Source organism: Pipra filicauda, unplaced genomic scaffold, assembly GCF_003945595.2.
Source record: "Pipra filicauda isolate LSUMZ 115617 unplaced genomic scaffold, ASM394559v2 scaffold98_size3848907_pilon, whole genome shotgun sequence".
Taxonomy (NCBI): domain Eukaryota; kingdom Metazoa; phylum Chordata; class Aves; order Passeriformes; family Pipridae; genus Pipra; species Pipra filicauda.
Window position 1 is genome coordinate 2,434,614 of NW_024105186.1, and position 23,697 is coordinate 2,458,310.

Here is a 23,697-nt window from a genome sequence, read left to right on the forward strand (position 1 = left end):
AATTAACCAGAGGCTGTTCCCCAGATTAGAGGCTGATCTGTCTGAGCTGCAGCCCTGGCAGCACTGATGCTGGGAAGCAGTTGGCAGGGAAAGGCCTGGGGCCGGGGACTGGCCAGGAGCCCCCCCTGACTGGGAGTGAGTGAGTAACCAGGGAGCCCTTTGAGCGATTTTGGGTAACCTACTTGCCAAAGGGAGGGCAGCACCCTGGCAATGTCCTCCTGTGCCAGGCAAAAGGTACCGCAGCATTAATTGCCATCAGTAGGTTTCAGAATGAACACATCTTTGGCTGTAGGTTAACCCCTCAGCCTGACCCTCAGCACTGGCCTGGATCTCCTGCAGGGGACGTTTCTGTGATGCTATCGGATGTGATGTCCCTAAGCCTGTACCCACCTGTTCCTGACCCAGGACCCCCTGCCATCGGCTGTGCTCTCTCCAGCATCAACTGCCCTTCGGGGGAGGGTAGGGGCAGGCAGGGCCACATCACCCATTCCGTGGGCAGGCCTGGGGCTGAGGGGTGCCCTGTTGCTGCAGGGTCCCAGCCCCTTGTGCCCCCCGGGGGGTGCACGGGGGCCCGGGGCCAGGCGGGGCAGCGCTGTCCGCGGTGCTGGCACGGTGCTCTCCTCGGTGCCTGGCCTTCCTCTCCTCCTCTTCCTTAGTCCATCCTCCTCCTCCTCCCCGCGCCCCCCTCCTCTTCCTCCATCCCCCTCTTCCTCTTCCTTCAGCCCCCCTCTTCCTTCATCCTCCCCGGCTGCCTTCATCCCCCCTTCTCCTCTCTCTCTCCTCATCTCCCCTTCCTCCTCTTCCTCCCGGTCTCCCTCTCCCCCGTTCTCCCCTTCCTTCCTCTCCCTCATCCTTCAGCCCCCTCCGCCTCCTCTTTCTCAGCCTTCCTCCCGCGCATCCTCCTCTTCTCCCATCCTCCTCCTCTTCCTCCTCCTCTTCCTCCCGCCTCCCCCAGCAGTGACGTCTCTGGACGTGCTGCTTCCCGGCCCGGTGCAGACATCGCCCGGGGCTCCGGCATCGCTCGGGGCTCCGGTACCGCGACCCGGCGCGGCCCGGCAGCGGCTCCGGCGGGGCGCGGGCGCTGCCCGGGGCCGCCCATGCGGCCGGGGGGCGATGCGGACGGCGCGGAGCCGGCGGTAGTGCCCGCACCGGGGCCCCCCCGGGAGCATGGGCTGCATCGGCTCCAAAACCACCATCGGTGGGTGAGCGGCACCGGGATGGGACCGGGGGCTTGAGAGGTTTGAGGGTCCTAGAGTATGGACGGTGTTTTGGGGATGGAAAGGGGGGGGTGTGCGGGGGCTGCTGGGGACGGTGGAGGGGCTGCAATGAGGGTGTCAGAGGCTACCAGGGCTGGGGGATATGGGAAGGTGGAGAGCACGGGGCTTCTGTATGGGAGCTGAGGGGGGTCTAAGGGATGGAGTGGTGGTGTATGGGGGTTGGGGGCTGTGGGATATGGAGAGTTATGGAGGTGGGGGGAATACACAGAGAATTGGGGTATCTAAGTATGGTGAGGGTGCAGAGAACTTGAGGGCTCTGGGGGACTTGGGTACATATAGGGTGATGGGGACTATAGATGGGTGGGGGTTTGAGAGCTCGGGGTGCTGCTCTGGGGCAGCTGGGTGGTCCAGGGAGTGCGGGAAAGTACAGGGACATGAGGATGTGTAGGGGTTTGGGGGATTAGAGGGGCTGGGCTGCTGCTCTGGAGGTGCTGGTGGGGGTGCAAGGGGCTTGGGGGATTAGGGTGCTGGTCAGAGTCCTGGGAGGTTACAGGGGTGCTATGAGAGAGATAGAGGTGTTTGGGGGGCTATTGGATGGGCTATGGGGGCTGGCAGGGGTGTGCTGCAGTGTGTGGGGTGCAAAGGGGGTGCTGCAGATGTCTTGGGGGTGTTGCAGGAGGGATGGAGGTGATGGAGGTTGTGGGTGTGATCTGAGGGTGTTCTGGGAGCTGGGTTGATGGGGGCTAGGACAGTGTCGAGGGTGTTGCAGACGTGCCAGCGGGGCTCTGGGGGTGTTGTTGCTAAGGGGGTAGAGGTGTTGATGCTGGAACGTCACCACAGGGTGCCCCTGCCCACAGCTGGGAGTGGGAGCGATCCTATCAGCAGTTTCTTTAGGAGCCAGGGTCTACCCTCAGATGTGGGTGGGAGGGAACACTGCTTGCCCCCCCTATATCCCGCTTCATGGCTGGTTTACGTCAGCCAGGCCCACCTCGGTGCAGTGGAAATTAGGCTCTTCAGGGACACCCCATCCCCTTTGGGACTGGCCTGTCCAGGGTGCTGCAGTGACAGGAGACCCTCTCCCTGGGCCAAGTGCTTGGGAGTCAGTGCCCGAGGGTGTGGGCAGTCATCCAGCTGGGGTGCCACTGCCAGGAGGTCATGCTGCTGGAGTGAAGGCTGGGTATGTCTATTGCCCCTATTCCTTCTTGCTTCTTTCCTTCCTGCCCCAGAGATGGGGAACTGGAGAGGGGGGTTTTGGAGACAGTGGAGGTGCACCAACCCCCTGCAGGCATGGCCCGGTGCTGCCCCTGGCCATGCCCCACCCAGCCCCTGGTCCGGTCCATACCCCCCAAGCCTGGTCCAGCTGCCCCATCCCTGCTGAAGCAGCTGCCAAGCTCGGACAGACGCCTGGTCCCCAGTGCCAGGCTGGGGCCCTGCGTTACCGCTGACACAGGTGGAAGAGTTGCCCGGGCATGAGTCACTGGTGCTGCAGCAACGAGTTGTGTCTGGTCTCAGACTAGGCAAGAAGCTGCTACTGCAGGGTGGGGGGTTGAGGGGGCTTCTGGGGGGACAGAGGTGCTGAGGTTGGCCCTGGCTCTTCCTGCAGTGGCCGTGGACACGACGCTGTGTGTGGAGTGGAAGGAGGTGAAGGCACTGTCACCACTGAGTGCTGCCCGCCCACTGCCCCGGCTGGTGCACCAGGCCTCCTTCGACAGCCAGGACTTCCTCCAGGTACCACTGAGCCCAGACATGCCCGGCTGGGGTATCTGTGTGCTGGTACCCCGTGGCGGGGCACCCGTCCTGGCCATGGCCCTGCCATCTCGCAGCAGCTCGAGGCTGCTCTGACGTCAGCCATGAGCCGGGCTGTATCCTGGGAGAAATCAGTCCACGGTGCCTCGTTGCCATGGCAATGCAATTTGTTGCGCGCCTCCAAATCCCACATCGCTTCCCCCGTGGCCATGGGCTCAGGGCCTAGCATGGCCGAGATAGCAATGGGGACATGCAGCGGGATGTCCTGGCGTAGTGTGTGTGCTGCCAGGGAGTGGGTGCTGGGGAATCGGCCTGTGCCGGCCTTGCACGTGCATGTGCACAAGCTGGGGAGTCAGTGGCACCAAGTAGCACAGGGCACACACACGTCTGGGCACACAAGTGTGCAGGTGCACTTGCATGTACAGCAAGTTCACATGTGTGCACAGCGAGGGTGTGCCCCCGTCTCACTCACATTTGTTTGTCTGTGTGTACATGTGTTTACCTGAGTGGACACGAGCCAGTGTGTGTGCACTGAGCACATCTGTGTGTGCACAGGTAAGAGTGCAGGTGTGAGTGTGCACAGTGCGTGTGCACACAGTGTCAGATCATGGCTGTACAGTGTGGGAGAGTGCACCCAGGCACAGGTGAGTATATCCACTGCCCTGCATGTAGGGACTGTGGCCACCCCTCTGCACACATGTATGTCTATAACGTGTGCATATGTTACACCCCAGGCGCCTCGGGGTGGACACCAAGTGGGGTTGAGCCCAATTCCTGGAGCATGGGGCTCACAGAAGGGGAGTGGTGCCAGGGTCTGTGACACTGCTGCTCACTCTGGCAGGTCAATGTTGAGGACACTGTCGAGATGCTGCCCAAGTCGCGGCGCGCGCTGACCATCCAGGAGATCGCTGCCCTGGCCCGCTCCTCACTGCACGGTAACTGTTCACAGGGGGGTGTGTGTGGGCAAGGGGCTCTCCTGAGATGAGTGGTCTGGGCCTCCTGGGGAGGGCGTGGAGGTCAACCCTGTGGAGTTTGGGCGGCTCAAGGGGTCCCTGGTGCCCAAGAGGAGGGCATGGGATTGCCAGGTCTCAGGGGCTGGAGGCGGGGGGTTCTGGGTCCCAGGGCAATGAGCTCTGTGAGGGACACTTGGGGTGCTGACATGGGGACGCATCCCGTAGGCATCTCGCAAGTGGTGAAGGAGCACGTGACGAAGCCGACAGCCATGGCGCAGGGCCGCGTGGCCCACCTCATCGAGTGGAAGGGCTGGTGTAAGCCAGTGGAGTCACCTGCTGCCCTGGAGAGCGCCTTCAGCTCCTACTGCCACCTGAGCGAGGGCGAGCAGGAGGCGCGATTTGCTGCCGGTGGGCACCGTGAGGCATGGCCGGTGGGCATGGTCCTCACTGTGGCTGAGGGCACGGGTGGTGGAACAGGTTGTCCCCATCCGTCCATCCGTCCGTGTCCATCCATCCATCCATCCATCCATCCTGGGGGCATAGAGGTGCTGGGGCAGGGGGATTTGGGGGCACCTCCCTGCATGCATTTGACCTTTACCTGTCCTGTGCCAGGGGTGGCAGAGCAGTTTGCCATCGCTGAGGCCAAGCTGCGAGCCTGGTCCTCGGTGGATGGGGACGACTCCAATGACGAGTCCTATGATGAGGACTTCTTGCCCTCCACAGAGAGCTCCCAGGCCACCGGTAAGTGCCATGGGGAGCAGGCAAGTGGCCCTGCTGCCACTGTGGGTGTCCCACCACTGAGGGTTGAAGGAGCTGCCTGGCACATTCCCCAGCCTGGCCATCTCTACACAGGGCGGTGCTCCTGCCTGGCATCATGGCAAACAGTGCCCATGCCAGGGATGGGGAAGCCCTTCAACGTGACACCCTCCCTGGTGCCAGAGCATGTTTTGCTTTTCCTTTGGTGGTTAACAGTGCATGCAGCAATTTGTGGGCAAAGGGGTCATGGGAGTGCTCCCAACCTGCTGGGCACAGTGGAGGGGGCAGCTGACATCCGTGGTGCCCTCAGCCCTGGACTGACCCAGTGTCCTGGTTCTCCACAGAGCTGTCTGGCACGATGCCCGCCAGTGCGCTGCTGCGAGACCTGCTGCAGGGCCACCTGTGCCAGCTGGGCGTGCGGCACAGCTCCTGCGAGCCCGAGAGCGACTCCTCGCACACCCTCTCCCCTGAGACTCTCTGCTCCAGCCTCTGCAGCCTGGAGATGGTGTCCCCCTCCGAACTCACTGCCAAACTGCTGGGCTCCCTGGGGGGCGAGGACCTGTTGCTGCCCAAGCTGCCACCCCCAGCCAGCCAAAGTGCCTTGCGGGGCCTGGCACGGCTCCGGTGCCAGGACTCCCTCTACTCCGTGTCCTACGCCGAAGCCTGCCTCTCGCCCGTGGAGGATGAGGTGGTGCTGAGCAAGGACTTCCCTCTGCGCCGGAAAGTCTCCGATGTCGCCTCCTCTGGGGTGGCATCGCTGGAGGAGGAGGAGGACGCTGAAGAGCCCTGATGCCCCCCAGGGTGCCCTGCCTCTCCTGGTGGGGGTCCAGTCCCCCTACCGAAGCCCTCTGGCCAGACCCCATACTGGGCAAGGGACGGGCCCTGCTGCTGCTCCCCCTTGCTATCCGGGCGCAGGAGGGGCTCGGGGGACCACTGCAGCCCCCCCAGCCAGTGTGCCCCCACTGTGCCCTGGCCCTGCTTGGCCACATCGTTGCCCTCCTGGATTTTTGCATGAGAGCAGGGAAGAGGCGCAGGGAAGGGCTCGGGGGGTCCGTCCCCCACCCTGATGCCCAGATGTGACCCCCAAAACTAACAAGACTAAATAAGTGGGGCTGACTGTTCGCATGTTCTCCCCCAAACCACCCTGGGCTCCCCTTTTGGGCACAGGCCCCCACCCCCCCGCCATTGGCATGGCTGAAACTCTCTGAGCATCCCGTGGTGCCCCCACCACCCTGAGCCAGGATGGTGGTGGCCATTTGGGGTGGGAGGGGCTTTTCTCCTCTCTCCCTGGCCAACTTTTATCAGACCGAGTTTTAAACTGTGAACTGCTGCCTCGGTACATGGGGCTGCCAGAGAGATGCTGTGGGGGTGCTGGGTGTTCTGGGGGGCTGCGGATGTGCCGTGGTGCTGGGACTTTCTATACTTTTGTACATGCATGGGGCTGGCGCAGGAAGACTGCAGGGCCAGGTGGGCATGGACACTCAGAATGGTGGCTTTGGATCACCAGGACAGCAGCCCCAAGCCAGCCCTTCAGCAAGGGGCTCAGCCCAGCCAGGGCTCCCCAAATCTGCTGTGAGGCAATGCTGGGTGGAGAGAGGGGGTAGGCAGTGGGACTTACGTCCCTGTCCCCAGGTCACTCACCACTAGCAGGGAACCAAGTGCCTACATGAAGGGCGACCAGCCCCCCCCGTCCTGGCTGGGGGTGGCACCCCCACCTCGGGGGCCCCTCAAGCCCATGCCAGGGGTTCCAGGCACGTGGTTTGGGGGAGGAATGCCAGTTTTTGCCAACGCTTGCACGCCCCTTCCCGCATGGCACGTGTTCTTGTAGGGCCACTCTCCCCCTGCATGCTGCTCCTCACCCAGCCTGGCCGTGGTCCCCTGGCCTCTCATCCCAGGGTGCCCCAAGCACCTGCTGCACCCTTGCTCCTGTGCACCCCCAGCACCCCCACAAGCCTTTGCTGGGCACAGCCCCTGTTCTCCCTCCCTGCCTTGGGGTGCCCACTGTGGGGCTGCCCCCCAACCCCACCCCTCCATCGCCAAACTATGAGGGGCTGCAGGGGCTGGCAGGCCTGATGCCGTGCCAATGGGCGGGCTCCTTGCCACCTGCTGCCATTCCCTCCCGAGGGCAGCAGATGCTCCCCAGGGTACAGGGATAGGATGGGATGGTGAGTCTGGGGTGCCTGCAGGTGGGTGGGGGGCTTTGCTCTGTGTGTGTGTGCATGTGCACACCTGGGAGCGCATGGGCATGTGCACGCATGTGCATATCTGTGGGGCTGCCTGAGCCCCCCACCCCGCTGCGGCAGTACCTGTGGGGTGTCCACACCGTGGCACCCCCTCCTCTATCCTGCCAGGTCTTGAATAAAGTCAATTGTGCGAGCGCTGCGCCGGGAGCCTCTTCTTGCAGGTGGGGGCACCTCCTCCCCGAGGGGCCAGAGGAGTGGCAGGCCAGTGGTGGCAGTGATGTATCCCCCTCCGCGGCCCCACAGGGTGACGGAGGCATCAGGCATCGTCCCTTATCTCGCATTCCTAGGGACAGGGTGCCTAATTATGGGCATCTGGCAGTGGTGTCTGGCGGGCGGCTGGACCCTCCCCACGGCAGGGCTCTGGGGGGTGCGGGCAGCAGGCGCCATGGCATCGCTCAGCTCAGCCGCCGCGTACCGTGCCGAGCTCATCAGTGCCTATGGGCAGGGCCATGGCGAACCCCGCTTCGAGGGCGACCGGCGGCATGGACCCTTTGGGCCACGGGCACATGAAGTGTTTGGGTACCCAGGTACCAGGGATGGGGAGTGGGGGGCCCTGCTACCCTGGGGAGGGTCCCTCTAAGGGTTATCCAGCTGCCCTGTGCCTGGGCACAGAGTGGGACTGTCCCCCCTGCACGGGCTGGGAAGGCTGGAAGGGGAATCCTGACTGCCACCCAGGTGCCCTGTGGCTATCTGGACTGTTCCCCAGCCCTCATCCCCCCCAGGTGCTTTTTGCTCTCTCTGTAAGTCCCCAGTACCTCCAGTGTCCTGGCTGTCCCCAGGACCACTATGCTCCCTGCTACCCTCTCCCCAGACAATTCTGAGCCTCCCAGTGTCCCCAGAACTACTCATAGCCTTTTCCAGTCCACCCCAACCATCCCGCCTGCCCTTATGTCCTCAGCTCCTCTGTGCCCCAGACCCCTTGATGTTCGCTGTTAGCCAACCCCCCCTTTCTTGTACACCCCCAGTAACTCCAGTGCCCTCTTCCCCACCAGCCTGCTGCCTCCAGACTTTCCTGGTCATCACCAGTGTTTTCAGCTTCTTGTGCTGTTTTCCTGCTGTCTGCAGGTTGTCCAGTGCCCCCAGACCCTACCAGTACCCTCATCCAGACCCCCCATTTCCTTGTTCTACCCCTGGACCACACCAGATCACCCAGTACCCCCCTACTCCGGAATACCCAATTCCCCCTGCAACTACCTCAGCACCTCCTTCAGTGTCCCCAAACTCCCACTGCTGCTGCTACCCCCAGCCCTCCCTCCCCCAGTGTCACCAGACTCTCCCACAGCCCCCCATCCCCGGGCACTGTGCCCCCATGCCCATTAGCCCTCTGATGCCCGCAGAGTCCCCAGGCGCCATGTACCCCTGCAGCCTGGGCACCTGGGTGCGTGCCCAAGGTGACACCTACCAAGTGGTGGCCGACGTCAGCCAGTTTGAGCCCCCTGACATTGTGGTGACCACTTCCAACTGCCATGTCTCCATCCAGGCAGAAAAGGTGAGGCACCCCGAGGGGGCAGCATCCCCTCTTGGCCATGGTACAGTGGGGATCCTGCCCCATGACACCCCTCTCCTGTGGGTGGGGGGATGGGGTGGTAACTGAGGAATGGCCCCTACTGGCACTGGGGTAATAAATGGGACCTGTGCCCTAGTGTTGGGACAACAGGTAGCTCCTGCTCTACTGCACCTGTTCTGTAGTGGGGTAACTGGGAACTGTCCTCACTGAGAATGGGGCGACTGGGAACTCCTGCTCCACTGCATTCTCTGCTGAAGGTGGGCAATTGGGAACAGTCCCTGCTGACACTGGAGTAGTTGGAAATCACCTCACAAGACTTGGGCAACTGGTACCTGCTCCCTGCTGGCAATGGGGTAATTGGGAATTGTCCCTGAGTCAGTGGGAACTGCCCTGTTGAGCTTCCTGCTGGAGCCAGGGTGACTGGCAGTTGCCCCATTAGTAGCACTGGGTTTAACTGGGGATGTGCTGTGTACCACCATGCCACGTCGTATTCCATTGCACCGGTGCTGCCTTCCCACAGGTGGCTGAGGATGGCACTGTCTGTGATACCTTCACCCACAAGTGCCAGCTGCCAGAGGACACGGACCCGCTGTCGGTGAGCTGCACCCTCACTGAAGCCGGCACTCTGGTCATCACAGCCCGGCGCCGTGTCGGTGCCCGCCCTGGCCAGCCCCCTCCGCTGCTGTACCGCAGCGAGGCCACGCTGTGAGCGGCACTGGGCAATGAAAGGCTTGTTGCCCCAAGTGATCCCAACCCCGGCGCTGTGGTGAGGCTCAGCTGGTGCTCACTGGCTGTACCCCTCCCTACTCTCAGCTCCTCAGTGCTCTGGCTCTGTTTATAAAGTCCTTTTATTAAATTAATATAAAAATCTCTGTATTTACAGGGGGAGGGGTGCCCAGCAGACAGGCGGTAGGACCCCCCATTCCCAGCTAGGAGGCGCTGAGGACAGGGGGCAGTGCCCACCCCTGTCCCTGCAGGCATCCTGATCTGATGCCCCTCTGCCTCCCTGGGCTACCCCAAGCAGGGACACTGTGGTGCCCATGGAGGGGTAGGGGCAGTGGCCCTTCCAGGGGGCACCAGGGGCTTCGGAGAGTGCAGAGGTAGCAAAGTGGGAAGCCCCAAGAGCTGGCAGGTAGTTGGGGAGCAGGGACAGGCTGGGGGGCACCCAACCTATCCCCAGCACAGGGAGGGGGGCAGCGGCACTGGATTGAGGGTGCCCACTCCTGTGCTGAGCCTGGTGTTGAGTGGGCACAGAGCAGGCATTCCCGGGCACCTGCCAGGGGCCCCTGCAGCTTCTGGTGACACAGGTGGGACCTCAAGGGACTCACTGGCCCTTGGGAGTGTCATCATCATCATCGCCCCCAGGACTGGCCTCGCGGGGCATGGGGTGGTGCTGGTGGCGGTCCCAGAGCTGGCGCAGGGCTGTGGTGTCGGCGTCGCTGGTGCTGGCGGTGCTGTCGCGGAAGCTGGCGAGCGGTGGGCGCACCTTCACCCCCTTGGCCGTCACTGAGCCCTCAATGGCCTTGCGCAGCTGTGGGCACCCCAAAAACGTGGGCAAACAGCTCCAGGTTCTGCTCCGTGCCCTTCCAAGTCTGCCGCCCCCCTGCTCACCTCCTTGAGGGACACCATGCCCACCAGGCGCCCGATGCTGGTGACAAACGCGTGGTCCAAGCCCAGCAGCGAGAAGATGGTGTGGGTCTGCAGGAGGAGCAGGGGCTGAGTCGGTGGTCAGGGTGGGTGTGGGTGGGGGTCTGGGGTGGGGTGTGGGCGCACCTTGTGTAGTGAAGTGTGCTCCACCAGCTGGAAGGGTGCAGGGTCGATCTTGGCACTGCTAAAGTCCACCAGCTGGTCCAGTTGCTGCTCTTCCCACTCCAGGATCTGGGGGAGTTGTGCCATTGGGCAGGATTAGGGGCATGGCTTCCCCCCAGGTGCCAGCAAGGGCCCCCCCATCCTCCCTACACCCGGTGTTATGGAGAAATCTGTTTCATCCACCCCCACCTCCCCTGCCCACCTCACGCCTTGGCACCCCCTTGGGATCTCCGGAGTCCCTGTGGGCAGGTAGGGTCCTACCCACCCCTGCCCACCCCCTCACCTCTGCTGGGGTCATCTTGTCACCCAGGATCATCTCCTCCTGCAAGAGAGGCGTGTTGGAGCAGCGCAGAGGGCAGCAGGCAGTGCGCCCCTATGCTGGCTGCAGGCAGGGTATGGGCAGGATACAGGCAGCACATGCAGGCAGGGCACAGGCAGCACGTGGGCACGTTGGGGCAGAGCAGGTCAGGTAACATGATTGGTTGACAGGACATTGGTCACACCCTGATTGGCCCAGATTGGACAAGCCAAGCTCATGATTGATTGGTGGAGAAAATGCAAGGGGTGCCATGATTGGCTGAGCAAAATGGGGCAGGTCCCACAGCTGTGACTGGCTGAGAGGCTCCATGTCCTGATTGGTCAGGAAGGTTTGGGACTGATTGGCTGAACAGAATTGTAGCTGTCTGGGATTGGCTGCACAGACACAGGCCTGATTTTATTGGCCAGGCATAATCTGATTGCTTCAGAGAACCCATGCTAGGCTCTGATTGGCTGAGAGGAGCTGTGCCCAGGCTGTGATTGGCTGCAGCTTACCACAATGGAAATGCGGACGCGTTTGGCCTTGTGATGGGCTGTGCCCTGGGCCTGGCACCGTGGGAGAGATGGCGGAGTTAGGACAGGGCATGGAGTGGAGTAGGATGGGATGGAATGAAGTGGGATGGAGTGGGATGGGATGGGATGGGATGGGATGGGATGGGATGGGATGGGATGGGATGGGATGGGATGGGGAGAGATGGGCAGGTATGGGCAGGGATGGGCAGAGATGGGCAGGTATGGGATGGGATGGGATGGGATGGGATGGGCAGGGACAGGTAGGGATGGGCTAGAATGGGGAGAGATGGGCATGGATGGGATGGGAAGGGATGGGCAGGCATTGGCAGGGAAGGGATGGGACAGGCAGGGATGGGTGAGGAGGGGCAGGGATAGGCAGAGATGGGCAGGGAACGGAAGGTGCCAGGAAGGAATGGGTGGGGATTGGGAATGATGGAAAGGAATGGGAAGGGATAAGCAGGGTTGTGCAGGATTGGAAAGGGATGAGACAAGAATAGGGCTGGGAAGGGCTAGGCAGGGCTGGGCAGGGCCAGGCAGGGCTGGGCAGGGCCAGGCAGGGCCGGACAGGGATGGGCAGGCCTGGAGAGGGCCAGGCAGGGCTGGGTGGGGCCAGGCTCTCACCTCAGTGGGCTCTGCAGTGGAGTTGGCACAGAAGAGGCTCTTGAGGGCGATGCCAGTGTGGTCGGTGGCGCCAGCTGTGGGTGGGGAGGGGGCGTCAGTGGGGGGACATGGGGGGGCCAGGGTGTGCTGCATGCAGACTCACCAGGGGGGCTGTCAGCAGGGCTGCTGGGCACCCGCTTCAGTGCCGGCTTCAGGGGCTTGCGGAGGGCAGGGCGGGCAGGGGTGCCTGAGGAGGCTTCTGTGCTGATCTGGGAAGGGAAGGGGTGGTGGGGAGATGGCAGCGGGGGGCACCCTGTGACTGGACATCCCCTGAGGGGGCTGTGCCCCTCACCTGGAAGCGGATGCTGGAATCGGAGAGCCGGTGCCCATCCTCGGACAGCACCTTCTGCCGCAAGGTCAGGAGCCGGCGCTGCGGGCTGAGCTGGTTGCTGAGCAGGGCCCCCACCTGTGCCCGCTCGATGGAGCCCAGCAGGATCATGGACTCTGCCAGAGGAAGCAAGGGGCAGCATTGACTTTTGATGTCCCCTTTGCCACCCACCCACCAACCTGGCATGTCCCATGGTTGGGGTGGGCACCGGCAGAGCCCCTGCCTGTGTCTCACCGGCTGACTCCACCAGCGGCAGGTTCTTCATCTTGGTGCTGTGCAGGACCTGCTGCAGGTCCCGGTACCTGCAGTTGAGGGTGACGTAGCGGATGTCCCGCACCATGATGTCTTCCACCCGCACGTTGTATTTCCTGGCCAGGGAGGGTAATGGTGGTCTCAGAGTGATGCAACCCCCTCCCCTTGTGCCTGGTGAGGGGCTTGGGGATGGGATGTGGGACAGACACTCACTCGTGGTGGCCCCAGCCCAGCTCAGGGAGGTAGGGCAGCTTCTTGATGCGGATGATGCTGTCGTAGAGGGAGGGCTGGAGGCTCTGAGCCACGGCGTTGGCCAGGATGACAGCAATCATGACGGGCAGGATGTGCGAGATCTGCCCCGTCAGCTCGAAGACGATGACGGCCGTGGACACCGTGTGGGTGACAGCACCCGACAGTGCAGCCGCCCCTGCGGCCACCCCCAGGAGACACAGGGGTGGCTGTCAGGTGTTGCCCGCCAGGCTGGGTCCCCACCCTGGTTTCCCCCCCTCTAGGTCATCTGCCACACCTGGAGCCCTTGGGACCTCCCAGGGACATCCCCAGTGGTGGTATCACTCTCAATTCCTGAGGTCAGCACATCAGCCCTGGGGAACCCACCGGCTCCTTTGGAGCATCTCCAGGTGATGCCCATCATGGTGTCCCCGTTCCAGCCCAGTGCTTACCCACCACGGCGTAGCCCCCTGGCACAATGCGGTAGGTGTTGCTCTCTGTGTGGATGCCATCAGGGAACCAGGCTGCCATGCTCTCCCCCACCAGGCGCCCGAAGGCTGCCCCTGCTCGCAGAGAGGGGCTGGGATCAGGCACAGGGCTCTCCTGGCACTCGACCCAGCCTCATGCCCTCTCCTCTGCCCAGGGGAGGGAACACCTGAGGACTCCTGAGGTGCCCAGTATGGGCTGGCAGTGGCTCCCTCCTCCCGCCATGCCCACACAAGGTACAGGGTCTCACCAATGACAAAGACAGGCATGAAGGCTCCACAGGGCACTGGGATGGTGGTGGCCAGGGCTGACATCCAGAACTGTGGGGGGGATGCAGATAGACATTAGTTGTCCTCCCTGCCCCAGCAGTGCCTCCTGCCCTTGCTGTGACCCGCAGCTGGTTGCTGTGGAGCAGCACATGGGCACCACACCCTGCCATGGGCATGGGCTCCTGCCAGGGGCACCCTGCCAGCTCCTCCCAGGTGGCACCTTGGTGGCTCCCAGCCAAGATGTCTTTGATAGTGTGTCAACACCACCCAGCCAACACCTTGGTGGCCTCTGGGAGCAGCCACCCAGTGGCTTCCGGTGCCACCTTGCTGGCAACCATCCAGCACCTTCCTGGTGGCATCCAGGAGCTCCTCTCCATAAATTCCTGGTGGTACCTTGGGGCTGACTAGAGCAGGAGGCACCCACCTTCATGAGGATAAAGACGACAAGGGTGACGAAGACGTTGGAGCGGGGATGGCGCCAGGCCTCCAGGATGCCCAAGTATTCGAACTCATCACTGAGCCCCTGCTTGGCCCACGTCTGGTTGTCAAAGAGCGTCACCAGGGTGTCCTTCTGGGTGAGCTGTTAATGGGCAGGGGTCAGCTAGGGCTGCTGGTGGCCCTGGGGTGGGGACCAGTGTGTCACCCCACATTGGGTACCTGGCCAGCCATGAACTGTCCAAAGCCAGGTGGGAAGGTCAGCGTGGAGATGATCAGTGTCACCAGGGCAGGGAAGAGCAGGCGCCTGGCAGGGTGGCACAGGGCAGGGAGTGACTTTGGTGCAGTCTCAGCTGCACCACCCCACTGCTAGGGACCCCTGGTCACCTACTTCTTCATGAGGAAGCGGTTGATGGTCTTCTGACGACGCATGAACTGCACGATTTTGCGGTTGAGGTAGACGAAGAGCGCGCCCCCGAAGCCGCTGGCGATCCTGGGCAGAGCCAAGGGGTGAGCGCCCATGTGTCCTGCTGCCACCACCAGCACCACCAGCACTGCCACTGCCACCCCCAGAGCCGTGGGATGGGTGCTGGAATGGCTGCACTCACCCGATGACAGCGAAGGCAGGCAGCTCCTGCAGGTCGAAGGGGAAGTCGAGACGGAAGCGGGTTTTGAACAGTGCCGTGATTGTCTCTGGGGGATGATGTGGATCAGCAGGGCTGGGTAGGGGACCCCTGTGCCCCCACCCTGCCAGAGGTACCTTCATCCTTGTTCCAGACAGCGAGGACACGGAAGATGAAGGCACTGAAGGTGGCAGCTAAGAAGCCGCGCCAGTAGTTGCGGACGGCGAAGAAGGTGGAGGTGACCTCAATGCTGAAGAGGACACCTGGCATTGGGGGTAAGTGCACAAGGGAGGTGGCGAAACCCAGGCAGGCCCCCAGTGCCTGGCATGCTTCCCACCCCGAGTCCATGCTTGTGCACAGCCCATGGAGGTCTGGCTGGCCCCGCAGACACACTATAGGGCAGTTCAAGAGTTTCCCTGGCAAAGCACACAGCCAGTCCCAGCTGGACATGGCACAGCATCAGTCTACATGAGCGAGAGGGTAGCACAGGGGTGTGGGCAGCAACATGAAGGGTGGCACTGGAGTGGGGTGGGGTGCATACAGATGGACAGAGAGACAGATGGGGCAGTGTAGCAGGCAAAGGGCAAGGAAAGAGTTAGACACATCACCAACCTACGGGTAGGGCTCAGCGGGGCTGGAGTGGGGAGCTCCCTGGAGTGCAGGGCAGTAGGGGAGAGGACAAGAGCAGATGTTACACCTCTGGGAGGATGGTGCCCACTCCTCCCATCCTCCTCCCCGGTAAAAAGCACTGTCCTCTCCCATGCCAGCTGTCCTGGGGGTCCTGCTTGCCTTGCCAAGTGGACCCTGGTGCCCATGTGGGAGGTGAGGGGAGTGTGGGCGGGGCCAGGATGACCCTACCTCCAATGGGGGCGGCGAAACAGCAGCCGACACCGACGGCGCAGGCGGCTGCCAGCATTTCAATGTTCCTTGCCTCATTCTGCAGGGGAGACAGGGGTGAGTGGACACTACCTCCGTACCTCCGTCACTGCCAAACCTGCTGGGGGGCAAGGGTTTAAGCTCTCCTGGGGTCAGCCTGCCTTGCTCACCTCGTAGAAGCCCCCGAAGAGGGAGAGGAAGCGGCTGAGCAGGGCTGCACACATGCTGGCGATGTGGACAAAGGGACCCTGTGAGGACAAGAGAGGGAATGAGGACAGTGGCCTCACCCCCCTCCTGGCCCCCTGCCCACCCTGCCTCAGGCACTGCCCTCACCTCCTTGCCCAGGGGCATGCCGCTGCCCAGGGCACATGTCAGCCCGATCACCTTGGCCACAAAGGTCTTGAGGGTGAGGTACTCCTTCAGCACGACGCCCCGCAGGATGGTCTTCATCTCGGGGATGCCTGAGCCTGGCACCATAGAGACAGCCTTGACCCACAGCCATAAAGTGGGGGACAGTGGGGAGACTCTGCCCCACATTTCTGGGGGGTAATCCTTGATGCTCTGCTACACCCCACTGCTACAGGGAGACCCCAGAGACACCTCTCTCCACAGTAGAGTTGGTAGCCCCATTACAGTGTAGGGACAGCTCAAGCCATAGCCCTATGTGAACCCCAATCTCATAGCCCTCAGGATACACCCTGAAGATCAGATCTTAGCCCTAGGAAGACCCCCAAGACTGCTTGCCTCATAGCCCAGGAGGACATCCATCCCTTAACTCACAGGAGACTCTCTGAAGACAACCTCATCCCCCTCAGAAGACCCCAACTCCATAGCTCAGGATGACAACCAAATCATAGCCCCCAAGGAGACCCTCTGAAGACCAGCCCATAGCCCTAGAAAGACCCCCAGGACCCCCAGGAGGACCCCCAGTGCACCGCCCCAGGGAGTAGACACCCTGTTAGGGAGCAGGCAGCTCCCCAGTGCCTTACCCACGGCCTGGGGGGCGAGGATCTGGGTGAAGCCGGCTGAGAAAGTGATGAGCACAGTAGGGTAGGTGACCCAGGCCATGTACTGCAGCAGCACGTTAGTGTCCAGGCCCCCATACATCCACTTCTGAGCTGTGGGAACAACCGGCCAGGTGGGTCATGAGTGGCACAGGACATGGCATGGCCCCAAGGCATGGCCACCCCCTGCCCTGCCCTGGACCCAGGAGCCCACTGGTGCCCGCTTACCTTGGAGGCAGGTGGCAATGGCAAAGTCCATGGCCCAGCTGACCAGTGCCATGACCAGCCCCAGCAGGATGAGGAAGACCCAGTCCTCGCCCACCTTGGAGATGAGGAACCGCTGGCACTGCAAGGCGCAGACTGCAGACACAAAGGCAGGCTCAGGGCCGGGTGCCTCAGGGGTGGGCACACCAGGGTGCTGGGGCCAGGCTGGCAGCGACAGAAATGCTCACAACTGGCAGCACCGATCCAGCACCGCTGGTACTGTCCGGTGCAGGAGCACCCCTGTGCCCAGCCATCACAGCCAGCTGGCTGTGCACAGCCACTCACAGCACCGCCAGGCACGCACCTCCCTCCAGCACGGCCCCCCTGGCACGGCCCCAGGCAGAGGGGCTGGGGGCCCCCAGTCCCTGCGGCGTGCCTGGCTATTTTAGGCCATTGTGTCCCCACTGCCCGGCGGGCAGGTGGCATTGTCCTCGGCGCCGGTGTCCCATGACAGCCAGAGAAACTCTACCCGCCACCACTGTGGCGGGGTGGGCAGTTGTGTCCAGACTGTGCTGCTGTGGGGCTGTGCCCACCTGTGTCCACCTGCTGTGTGTCTTATCCCGATGACCCTTACCGCGACAAGGGGCACAGCGGCCCTGGGTGTACTCCAGCAGCTCGGAGGGCCGGCGGGGCCGAGGGGTGTCCCCCTCCTGCAGCCGCAGCCGGGCTGCCTCATCCTTGGCAAAGGTGCCCAAGTCCTGAGTGTAACGTCCATACATCTGGGAGAGAAGGAGTAGAGAGGGGTGTCATGGGGGGCTGGCACCCCAGCTCCTGCACCCAAGTGGGGAAACTGAGTCAAGGGAGCAGTGGGCACACTGGCATGGCCTCCCAACACCGGAGGTGCCAGATGAGGAAACAGGCAGCCATGGCACCCCCAGGCAAAGGAATGGTGGTGCCTGTGGGAGTGCCTGCCTGCCCGGCAGGGCGTGGGAAGGAGCCAGGTGGATAAGGTGTGTGTGGATCGATGGCGTTTTCCCCATGTGCCCAAAGCAAGCAGTTGAAACGTTGGTACCAGTCCCCGGCCCTGCCCAGGTGCCCCAGGCACCAGGCTGGGCTGGTGAAGGGTGGGGAAGGGCCTCCGGTGATGGGAGCATGGCCAGCTTGGCCAGGAGACTCTCTGAGGGCTGATACTGGGGTTGTGCTGGCGCCCTGCAGGCACCAGGCTGGGCTGGTGAAGGGTGGGGAAGGGCCTCCAGTGATGGGAGCATGGCCAGCTTGGCCAGGAGACTCTCTGAGGGCTGATACTGGGGTTGTGCTGGCGCCCTGCAGGCACCACACCCCAACATTGCTAAAAGCAGGGCTGGGATACCCCCCTGGAGATAGCCTCAGCAGATCACATGTGACATGAGCTGGCTGGTCTCAGCTGGCAGCAGGGAGGTGGGAGGACAGTGGGAGAGAGGGTGTATGCCCAGTTCCAGAAAAGAGGGAGGCACAGCATCAGGCCCAGGGCAGTCCCTGGGTTGTGAGGAGGGAGATTAGGGAGAAAGGGGGTACAAGTGGCTCTGTGCCCACATAGGGGTCACCTTCCCTGCTCCCTGGGTGCATCCTGCCTGGCTGTGGCACGTGGCCTGGTCCTGGCAGGGGGGTGGCCCTGGCAGTGCCCCCTGTGCAGGCCAGGAGCTCTTTGTGCCCGTCCTCCCCACTGAGCCAGGAGCATTTGTCCCGCACTGGCGGGCACTGCCAAGGACTCGGTTGCTTGGTTTCCGCCTCACTCCCCCCGGCACGACCTGAATGCCAAGCGCCAGAGGTTGGCCCGGCACAAAGGGAGGCTTCAGGGCTGCAGAGGCCCTGCCAGGCTCCCACGTTGGGACAACGTGAGCCCCATGCTGATGGCGTGCCCACCCGCCGTGCTGTGCCAGGGCAGCGCGTGGCTGCCCAGCCAGGACGCAGCCGCCCTCCTTCCTGGCATGGCCCGTGCCGGTGCCCGGTGGAGGGGCAACACCACGTGTGGGCACTGTGCTTGGCACGTGGGCAGCCCAGCCCCGGCTGATGGTGGCAGTGCCTGCCCTGGATGCCTGGGTCCCATTCACGGCCTCTTGGCCTGCTGGCACGTGCCAGCTCCCTGTGGGGACAGCGCAAAGATGCACTTCTCACGGGACATCTCTCCTGCCCAGGTCGCTTGGGTAGGGAGCAGAAAGCAGCCAGAGCGGCACCAGGCAGATTCTCTGCTGCCTAATACCCGGGTTGTGCTCAGCAGTGGGAGGGATGTTGATGGGGAGAGGAGAGTACATTCATTTCCATTGCTGACCCTCTCCTGGCATGGATTTTCCCCCGAACTCCAGCTCAGCATGGGCTCAGTGGCTCCTTGCCCTGTGGAAAAGTGCTGGGGGGAAAGCACAGCCACCTCGAGGGGCCAAATCCAGCATTGGCTGCCAGAGGAAGACCCTGGCCGTGCATGGGGTCTTGCTTTCAAAGGCTCCCCTTGGGCGAAGCTTGTTTGCTCTGGAAGATGAAATGGGCCAGCACTCCAGGCGTGTTGTCTCCTTGCCAAGCCCCCGCCTCCCCCAGCCCCACTGCTGACCCACAGCCAGCCCCAGACGAGACGGGAGCACCCCCAAGCTTAGTGCCCCCAAACTGGCTCTGTGCCCACCTCCTGGGACTGTGCCAGGGGCTGCCACGCTGCCCCCCAGGTGTTGGGGCATGCGATGGGATGCCCAGTCCTGGGCGGTCTAGCTTGTTTGAGGGTGGTGGGATTTGCTCCCCGCTCTGCCTCACTTTGCAGCCAACCCCACTTGCAACAACAGGGATGAAAACAAAGGGGTTATGCCACCCTGTTGCCACCTGTCACCCTCTGCCACCCCTCTGCCCCGTGCAGGCATGGGGCATGCCATGCCATGCCCCACAGACAGGACATGGGACCCCCAGAGGTGCCTAGAGCTGAGCAGCCACAGCTGCTGTGCCCACAGCCCTGGCATGGCCAGGAAGGCCCGTGGTGGGCTCTCTCCTTCTTCCTCCTCCTCCTCCTCTGCTCGGGTTATTTTTCCACAAAGGCCTTTTGAAACACAAACAGCCCCGGGACTCCGGCCTCCGCCGCGAAGCAGCTGAACAATCACAGTGCTGGGCGGGCAGAGAGCGGGCACAGGGGGGGCTGGCGGGGGGCACTCGGGGACACGGGCACGGGCCAAGGGCGCTATGTCAGTCCCAGGCTCCTGTGCTCTGGGCACTTGCTGTGCCACAGCCCCCTGGGCATTGCCAGCCTGCAGTGCCCACTATGCCTGGGTGATGCTGTGCCCGGGGCAGGGACTGGCATCTGGTGCTGCCATGTCCCCGTGCCACCCTGTCCCATAGCACTGAGCTTGCCTGGCAGCAGTGCCCACCTCCACATGGCTAATGCCAGCCAACCTTTTCCCCCAAATTTCCTGTAGGGGGGGATATTTAAAGGTGATGGGGGTGGGGGTCTCCTCAGGGCTGGCAGTGGACAGGCAGAGGCCGGGGAGTGTGTGTCACGCTGCCCGTCTTAGCCGGGCTCTAATCGCCCTGAGCAGCTCGACAAGGAACAAGGGCAGTTTGTCAAGCTTAATCCCCCCACCCCAGGGGCCCTTTGCTTCCAGCCTGGCATGTGGGGGGCACGGGAGCTGACATGTACTCCATCACCCTTGGCATGCCAGGGGTTCCTGCAGACACCTGCCCTGTGTGGGAAGCCCAGGGAGGGATGCCATGGCCTGGGGAGACCTTTAGGGCTGGGGCCCCGAGGGCCATGGCCATAGCAGCCCAGGGCTGGTGAAATCCGGTGGGGATAAGGACGTGGGGTTGGGATGGGGCTCTTTGGGCATGGCTGTGCACAACTCTGCAGCCTGGCTGTGATGGCTTGGCTGTGGGCACCGGCAGCAAGAGCTGTCCCCAGGGCTGTCTGGCTCAGACCAGCCCATGCCAGGCTCCAGCTGGATCCTGACCCTCCTGGCAGGTGCTGGCAGAAGCTAGTTGTGGTGCAGATGTACTGGGCAAGGCTGGGCACCCCTCCTGCCCAATACGTGCCCAGGCAGCTCCCAAAATCCAGGTGTGAGGCTATGGGACAGGAGCCCACACGCAGCCTCACCCATGTGCCCCAGGCAATTTCATGAGCCTCACTGAGCCCAGAGGCCATGGGGATGGGCACTGTGGAGCACTCTGGGCACGGGTGCTACCCTGCCTGAAGAAAAGAAGGGCAAAGTCTGCTGGTGCTGTGCCTGACTGTCCTGATGCCAGCCCAGCGTGCCTCTCCCCTCACGCGCTGCCCGCAGGCTCCTCCACCCCGTGATGCCCAGCTGGGCTGGCCTCTCTGCTCACTCACCGTGACCAGGGCACCGAGGGGGGCAGTCTGGGGCTGGCAGTGGGCAGAGGTACTCCCACAGCTCACCCCTGCACACCCCTGCTCCTGCCCCCGACTGCTCCTTAGCCCAGCCCTGCTGGGAAGGACCGTGGGGCCAATAAGGTTGTGGAGATGCTGGCACAGTTGGGGCTCCCACGGTGGGCCAGTGTCCCACAGCCACCTGACAGCAGCGGGGAAGGGGTAGCTTGGGTTGGGCACTGAGAGGCACCATCAGACAAGGGGTTTGGGTGCTTGGAAAGGCAATACAGAGGGTGCACAGCACAGCAGTGCCCTGACGCTGCCCCGTGTTCCCATGCCAGGTGGGCAAGGCTCAGCAGGGCCAGCCCTGCTCACAGAAATGGGCTCAGGCTCTCAGCATACTTGGGCAGCTGTGGGCATGGGAACTCTGTGGCCACTCAGTCTCTGCTTCTCTGCCCACCTTCCTGTCGCTGCCTCTCTGAATGCTTTTGCCAGGGCAAAGTACCATCTGCCTTGGGCACCATCCCAAGCAGAGGCCAGAGAAGAGCACCTTTGCCTGTAATGTCTGTGGGCAGTGGAGGGACTGGGGGCACAGCGGAGAAAGAGGGCAGCTCAGGACAGCAGGGCATCCTGGTGCCAGTGGGGAGGCCCCGGAGGAAAAGAAGTTGTAAACATGGGGCTAAGGTTGCAGGCAGAGGAGATACGTTATCTTGGGGGCAGAGGGCCGGGGACATGCAGTGTGTGGGGGGGTGAGGGCTGCCCGGGCGGTGCCTCTGGGAGCCCCCACAGGGTGGGCATCCTTCCCCAGTGATGAGGGGTTTTGGCGGGGGGTGGTGAGGTGCGTGCGAAAGTCCTGCACTGGGGGTCAGTGATCAGTTGGGCTCCTGCACCGCTGGGGGGACTGTGGGTGACACCCCAAACTGGAGACAGCACCCCAAACAGGGCACCGCGGAGCTCTGCCGCCCTGAGCAGCGCAGCACCCCTATACCCCCAAATATCCCAGACGCCCCGTCGTGCCCCGTCACGCCCCGCGCCACAGCGGTGCCCGGTGCCCCCCGGCGCCCCCAGTACTCACCAAGGTCTGCTCATACTGCAGCGCCCGCTGCGCCTCGCTCTCCGAGGCCATGATGCCGCTGCTGCCGCCGCCCCGCTCCGCGCCGTCCCGGTGCCGGTGCCGCTGCCGGTGCCCGCGGCGGCGGCGGCTCCTCCCGAACCGTGCGGGGCGGGCCCGGGGCACTGCCCGGGGGAGGGATCGGCCGCGCTCCGCCTCCGCCGGCAGCGCCCGGCACCGGCGGTGCCCGGTACCGGCACCGGCAGCGCCCGGGCTGGGTCCGGGGATGCCCAACCGGGAACTCGGTCCTGCGGCGGGGCCCCTTCCACCCGTGGGCTCTGTCCAGGATTGCACCCGTGGGCTGCCGGTGGGTGCAGGTGAGGGTAAAAGCTGGTGTGGGACGAACACGGGTCCAGCTTCCCCCAGGGACACGTTGTTCCCTCTTCCCAGGGGTACAGGTGGCTAGTGTGGGGCTGGGCACTGGTCCCCTGTGGGTTCTCCCCAGTGGGATGTGGGAGGACCATGCTGGGGCTCTGCAGATAGTCACTGCCAGGCTCATGTCCATGCCTGGCTGGGGGACAGATTTGGGGGGCAGAGTGTCTGAGGTCTGTGGGGACTCACCATCCCAAAGCTGGCAGGGAGCTTGTCCTTACCGTGGTGCTGCTTAGCGTCCCGGGACTGTCAGCCCCCAGGAAGGGAGGTGGGCTCTGCTCTTCCTTGCCGAACCCACTGGGCAGCAGCAGCTCAGTCCTCTCCAGAGGGGCACACGGGTAGAGCTTGGCACCGGCAATCCTCGGGCAAGGCTCTCTGGCATGGTAGGCTGGCTGCCGGGACCTCCGTCTCACTGCCGCCGTGGGCTCAGGGGCAGCTGGGGCAGCTGGCAGGGCCAAAGTCACCCTCCTCTCTGGGGCACCGTATGGCACCTTTGTGACAAGAACTGGGTGCAGAGAAAGACAGAGCTGTGGCACTGCTGGGCTGGTGCTGCGGGATCAGGAACGGGCTAGTTCTCACTGCCCAGGTGCCACCCTCTGGTTTGACGTTGGCACCCCCAAGGGTGGGTGACGATGGCTGGGCTGGGGGCTGGAATATGCCCTGTGCCAGCCTGGGAGGGTTCATTGCCGGACACAAACCGGTTTGAGGCAGGGAGGTGACAAAATGGGCTGCCCGCTCATTGTATCCCCAGGCACGGAGCTCCCTCCTTGCTCGTCAGCTCCTGGCACTGCCCTGTGGCAGCAGGGACACTCATCCGGAGGGGAAGCCGTGTGCCAGGACACATACTCTGCCCACTGCTACTAGTGTGCCCGACTATGGACCACCATCACACAGCAAGGCCACCACGGGCGATGCCACCCTGCTGGCACAGACACCTGTGTGGCCGTGGATGTGCACAGGGCAGGACACCCAGCTCAGCACACAGGGCTCTGTCCCAGTCCATTTTCCCCCAGTACCATTCTTCTATTGCCCTACCTCTACTCCTGTCTAGCCCAGTGTCACCTTTGGTGCAGGCCCAGCACAGACTAACACTGTCCCACTGCAGCATTGTTGTACCAGTATACCTTACTGCTGTCCCAGTAGAGCCCAGTGTTACTTTCCCTACAGCCCTAGCACTGTTCCAGCATAGCCCAGTATAGCTCTTGTAACATCCCAGTCATTCTAGTGCATCCATCCCAACACAGCATGGATGTTCCCAGAGATACCCCAGTCCTCCACCTTGGGGATGGAAGGGCAGGTGGCAGCACTGGGTCTCTCCCATGGGCCCCATGAGGCCTTAGTCCAGTGCAGCTGTACTGAGGTGACTGGAGTTGCACTGCCCCAGAGCACTCGCAGTGGCCTGCTCTGCACCGCCACGAGTGTCTGTGCCCAGCCCCAGGCACCTGGCTGGTTGTGGTGCT

At 63.2% G+C, this 23,697-nt stretch overlaps 3 protein-coding genes across 5 annotated transcripts; 2 read left to right on the forward strand and 1 right to left on the reverse strand.

Moving 5' to 3' along the window:
- Nucleotides 1-951: 951 nt before the first annotated feature.
- On the forward strand, nucleotides 952-7,050 carry FAM131A (family with sequence similarity 131 member A). Its single transcript, XM_027712920.2, has 6 exons — nucleotides 952-1,198; nucleotides 2,821-2,945; nucleotides 3,805-3,898; nucleotides 4,142-4,324; nucleotides 4,529-4,657; nucleotides 5,017-7,050. The coding sequence occupies exons 1-6, from the start codon at nucleotides 1,168-1,170 to the stop codon at nucleotides 5,460-5,462; spliced, it is 1,008 nt and encodes a 335-aa protein (XP_027568721.2). The 5' UTR covers nucleotides 952-1,167; the 3' UTR covers nucleotides 5,463-7,050.
- Nucleotides 7,051-7,300: 250 nt separating this feature from the next.
- On the forward strand, nucleotides 7,301-9,131 carry LOC113983607 (heat shock protein beta-7-like). Its single transcript, XM_027712918.2, has 3 exons — nucleotides 7,301-7,442; nucleotides 8,253-8,404; nucleotides 8,943-9,131. Exons 1-3 carry the CDS (start codon nucleotides 7,301-7,303, stop codon nucleotides 9,129-9,131), a joined length of 483 nt encoding a protein of 160 aa, XP_027568719.1.
- A 121-nt stretch (nucleotides 9,132-9,252) lies between these two features.
- CLCN2 (chloride voltage-gated channel 2) lies at nucleotides 9,253-22,750 on the reverse strand. Of its 3 annotated transcripts, none has more exons than XM_039378041.1 (23): nucleotides 22,459-22,750; nucleotides 17,062-17,206; nucleotides 16,452-16,583; nucleotides 16,209-16,337; nucleotides 15,553-15,686; nucleotides 15,390-15,467; nucleotides 15,202-15,280; nucleotides 14,481-14,606; nucleotides 14,329-14,413; nucleotides 14,112-14,213; nucleotides 13,943-14,027; nucleotides 13,710-13,865; nucleotides 13,267-13,336; nucleotides 12,983-13,093; nucleotides 12,516-12,729; nucleotides 12,285-12,418; nucleotides 12,015-12,166; nucleotides 11,826-11,931; nucleotides 11,684-11,757; nucleotides 10,515-10,553; nucleotides 10,196-10,300; nucleotides 10,034-10,120; nucleotides 9,253-9,953 (listed from the first exon to the last, which is right to left on the reverse strand). In XM_039378041.1, exons 2-23 carry the CDS (start codon nucleotides 17,204-17,206, stop codon nucleotides 9,747-9,749), a joined length of 2,550 nt encoding a protein of 849 aa, XP_039233975.1. In that variant the 5' UTR covers nucleotides 22,459-22,750; the 3' UTR covers nucleotides 9,253-9,746. The 3 variants fall into 3 exon arrangements, with proteins under 3 accessions (XP_039233975.1, XP_027586303.1, XP_027586305.1); XM_027730502.2 differs by lacking the exon at nucleotides 22,459-22,750 and adding an exon at nucleotides 21,830-21,920; XM_027730504.2 differs by lacking the exons at nucleotides 9,253-9,953; nucleotides 10,034-10,120; nucleotides 22,459-22,750 and adding an exon at nucleotides 21,830-21,920 and having other exon boundaries at nucleotides 10,253-10,300; nucleotides 11,822-11,931.
- Between the last annotated feature and the right edge of the window lie 947 nt (nucleotides 22,751-23,697).

Coding starts and splice junctions, on each gene's coding strand:
- CLCN2 (XM_027730502.2), bottom strand. CDS start 21,880: ATGGCCTCGGAGAGCGAGGCGCAGCGGGCGCTGCAGTATGAGCAGACC. Junction 15,687..16,208: donor CCTCGCCCCCCAGGCCGTGG/GTAAGGCACTGG, acceptor CTATGGTGCCAG/GCTCAGGCATCCCCGAGATG. Junction 14,028..14,111: donor AACCGCTTCCTCATGAAGAA/GTAGGTGACCAG, acceptor CCACCCTGCCAG/GCGCCTGCTCTTCCCTGCCC.
- LOC113983607 (XM_027712918.2), top strand. CDS start 7,301: ATGGCATCGCTCAGCTCAGCCGCCGCGTACCGTGCCGAGCTCATCAGT. Junction 7,443..8,252: donor TGAAGTGTTTGGGTACCCAG/GTACCAGGGATG, acceptor TGATGCCCGCAG/AGTCCCCAGGCGCCATGTAC. Junction 8,405..8,942: donor TCTCCATCCAGGCAGAAAAG/GTGAGGCACCCC, acceptor GCCTTCCCACAG/GTGGCTGAGGATGGCACTGT.
- FAM131A (XM_027712920.2), top strand. CDS start 1,168: ATGGGCTGCATCGGCTCCAAAACCACCATCG. Junction 2,946..3,804: donor ACAGCCAGGACTTCCTCCAG/GTACCACTGAGC, acceptor TCACTCTGGCAG/GTCAATGTTGAGGACACTGT. Junction 3,899..4,141: donor GGCCCGCTCCTCACTGCACG/GTAACTGTTCAC, acceptor CGCATCCCGTAG/GCATCTCGCAAGTGGTGAAG.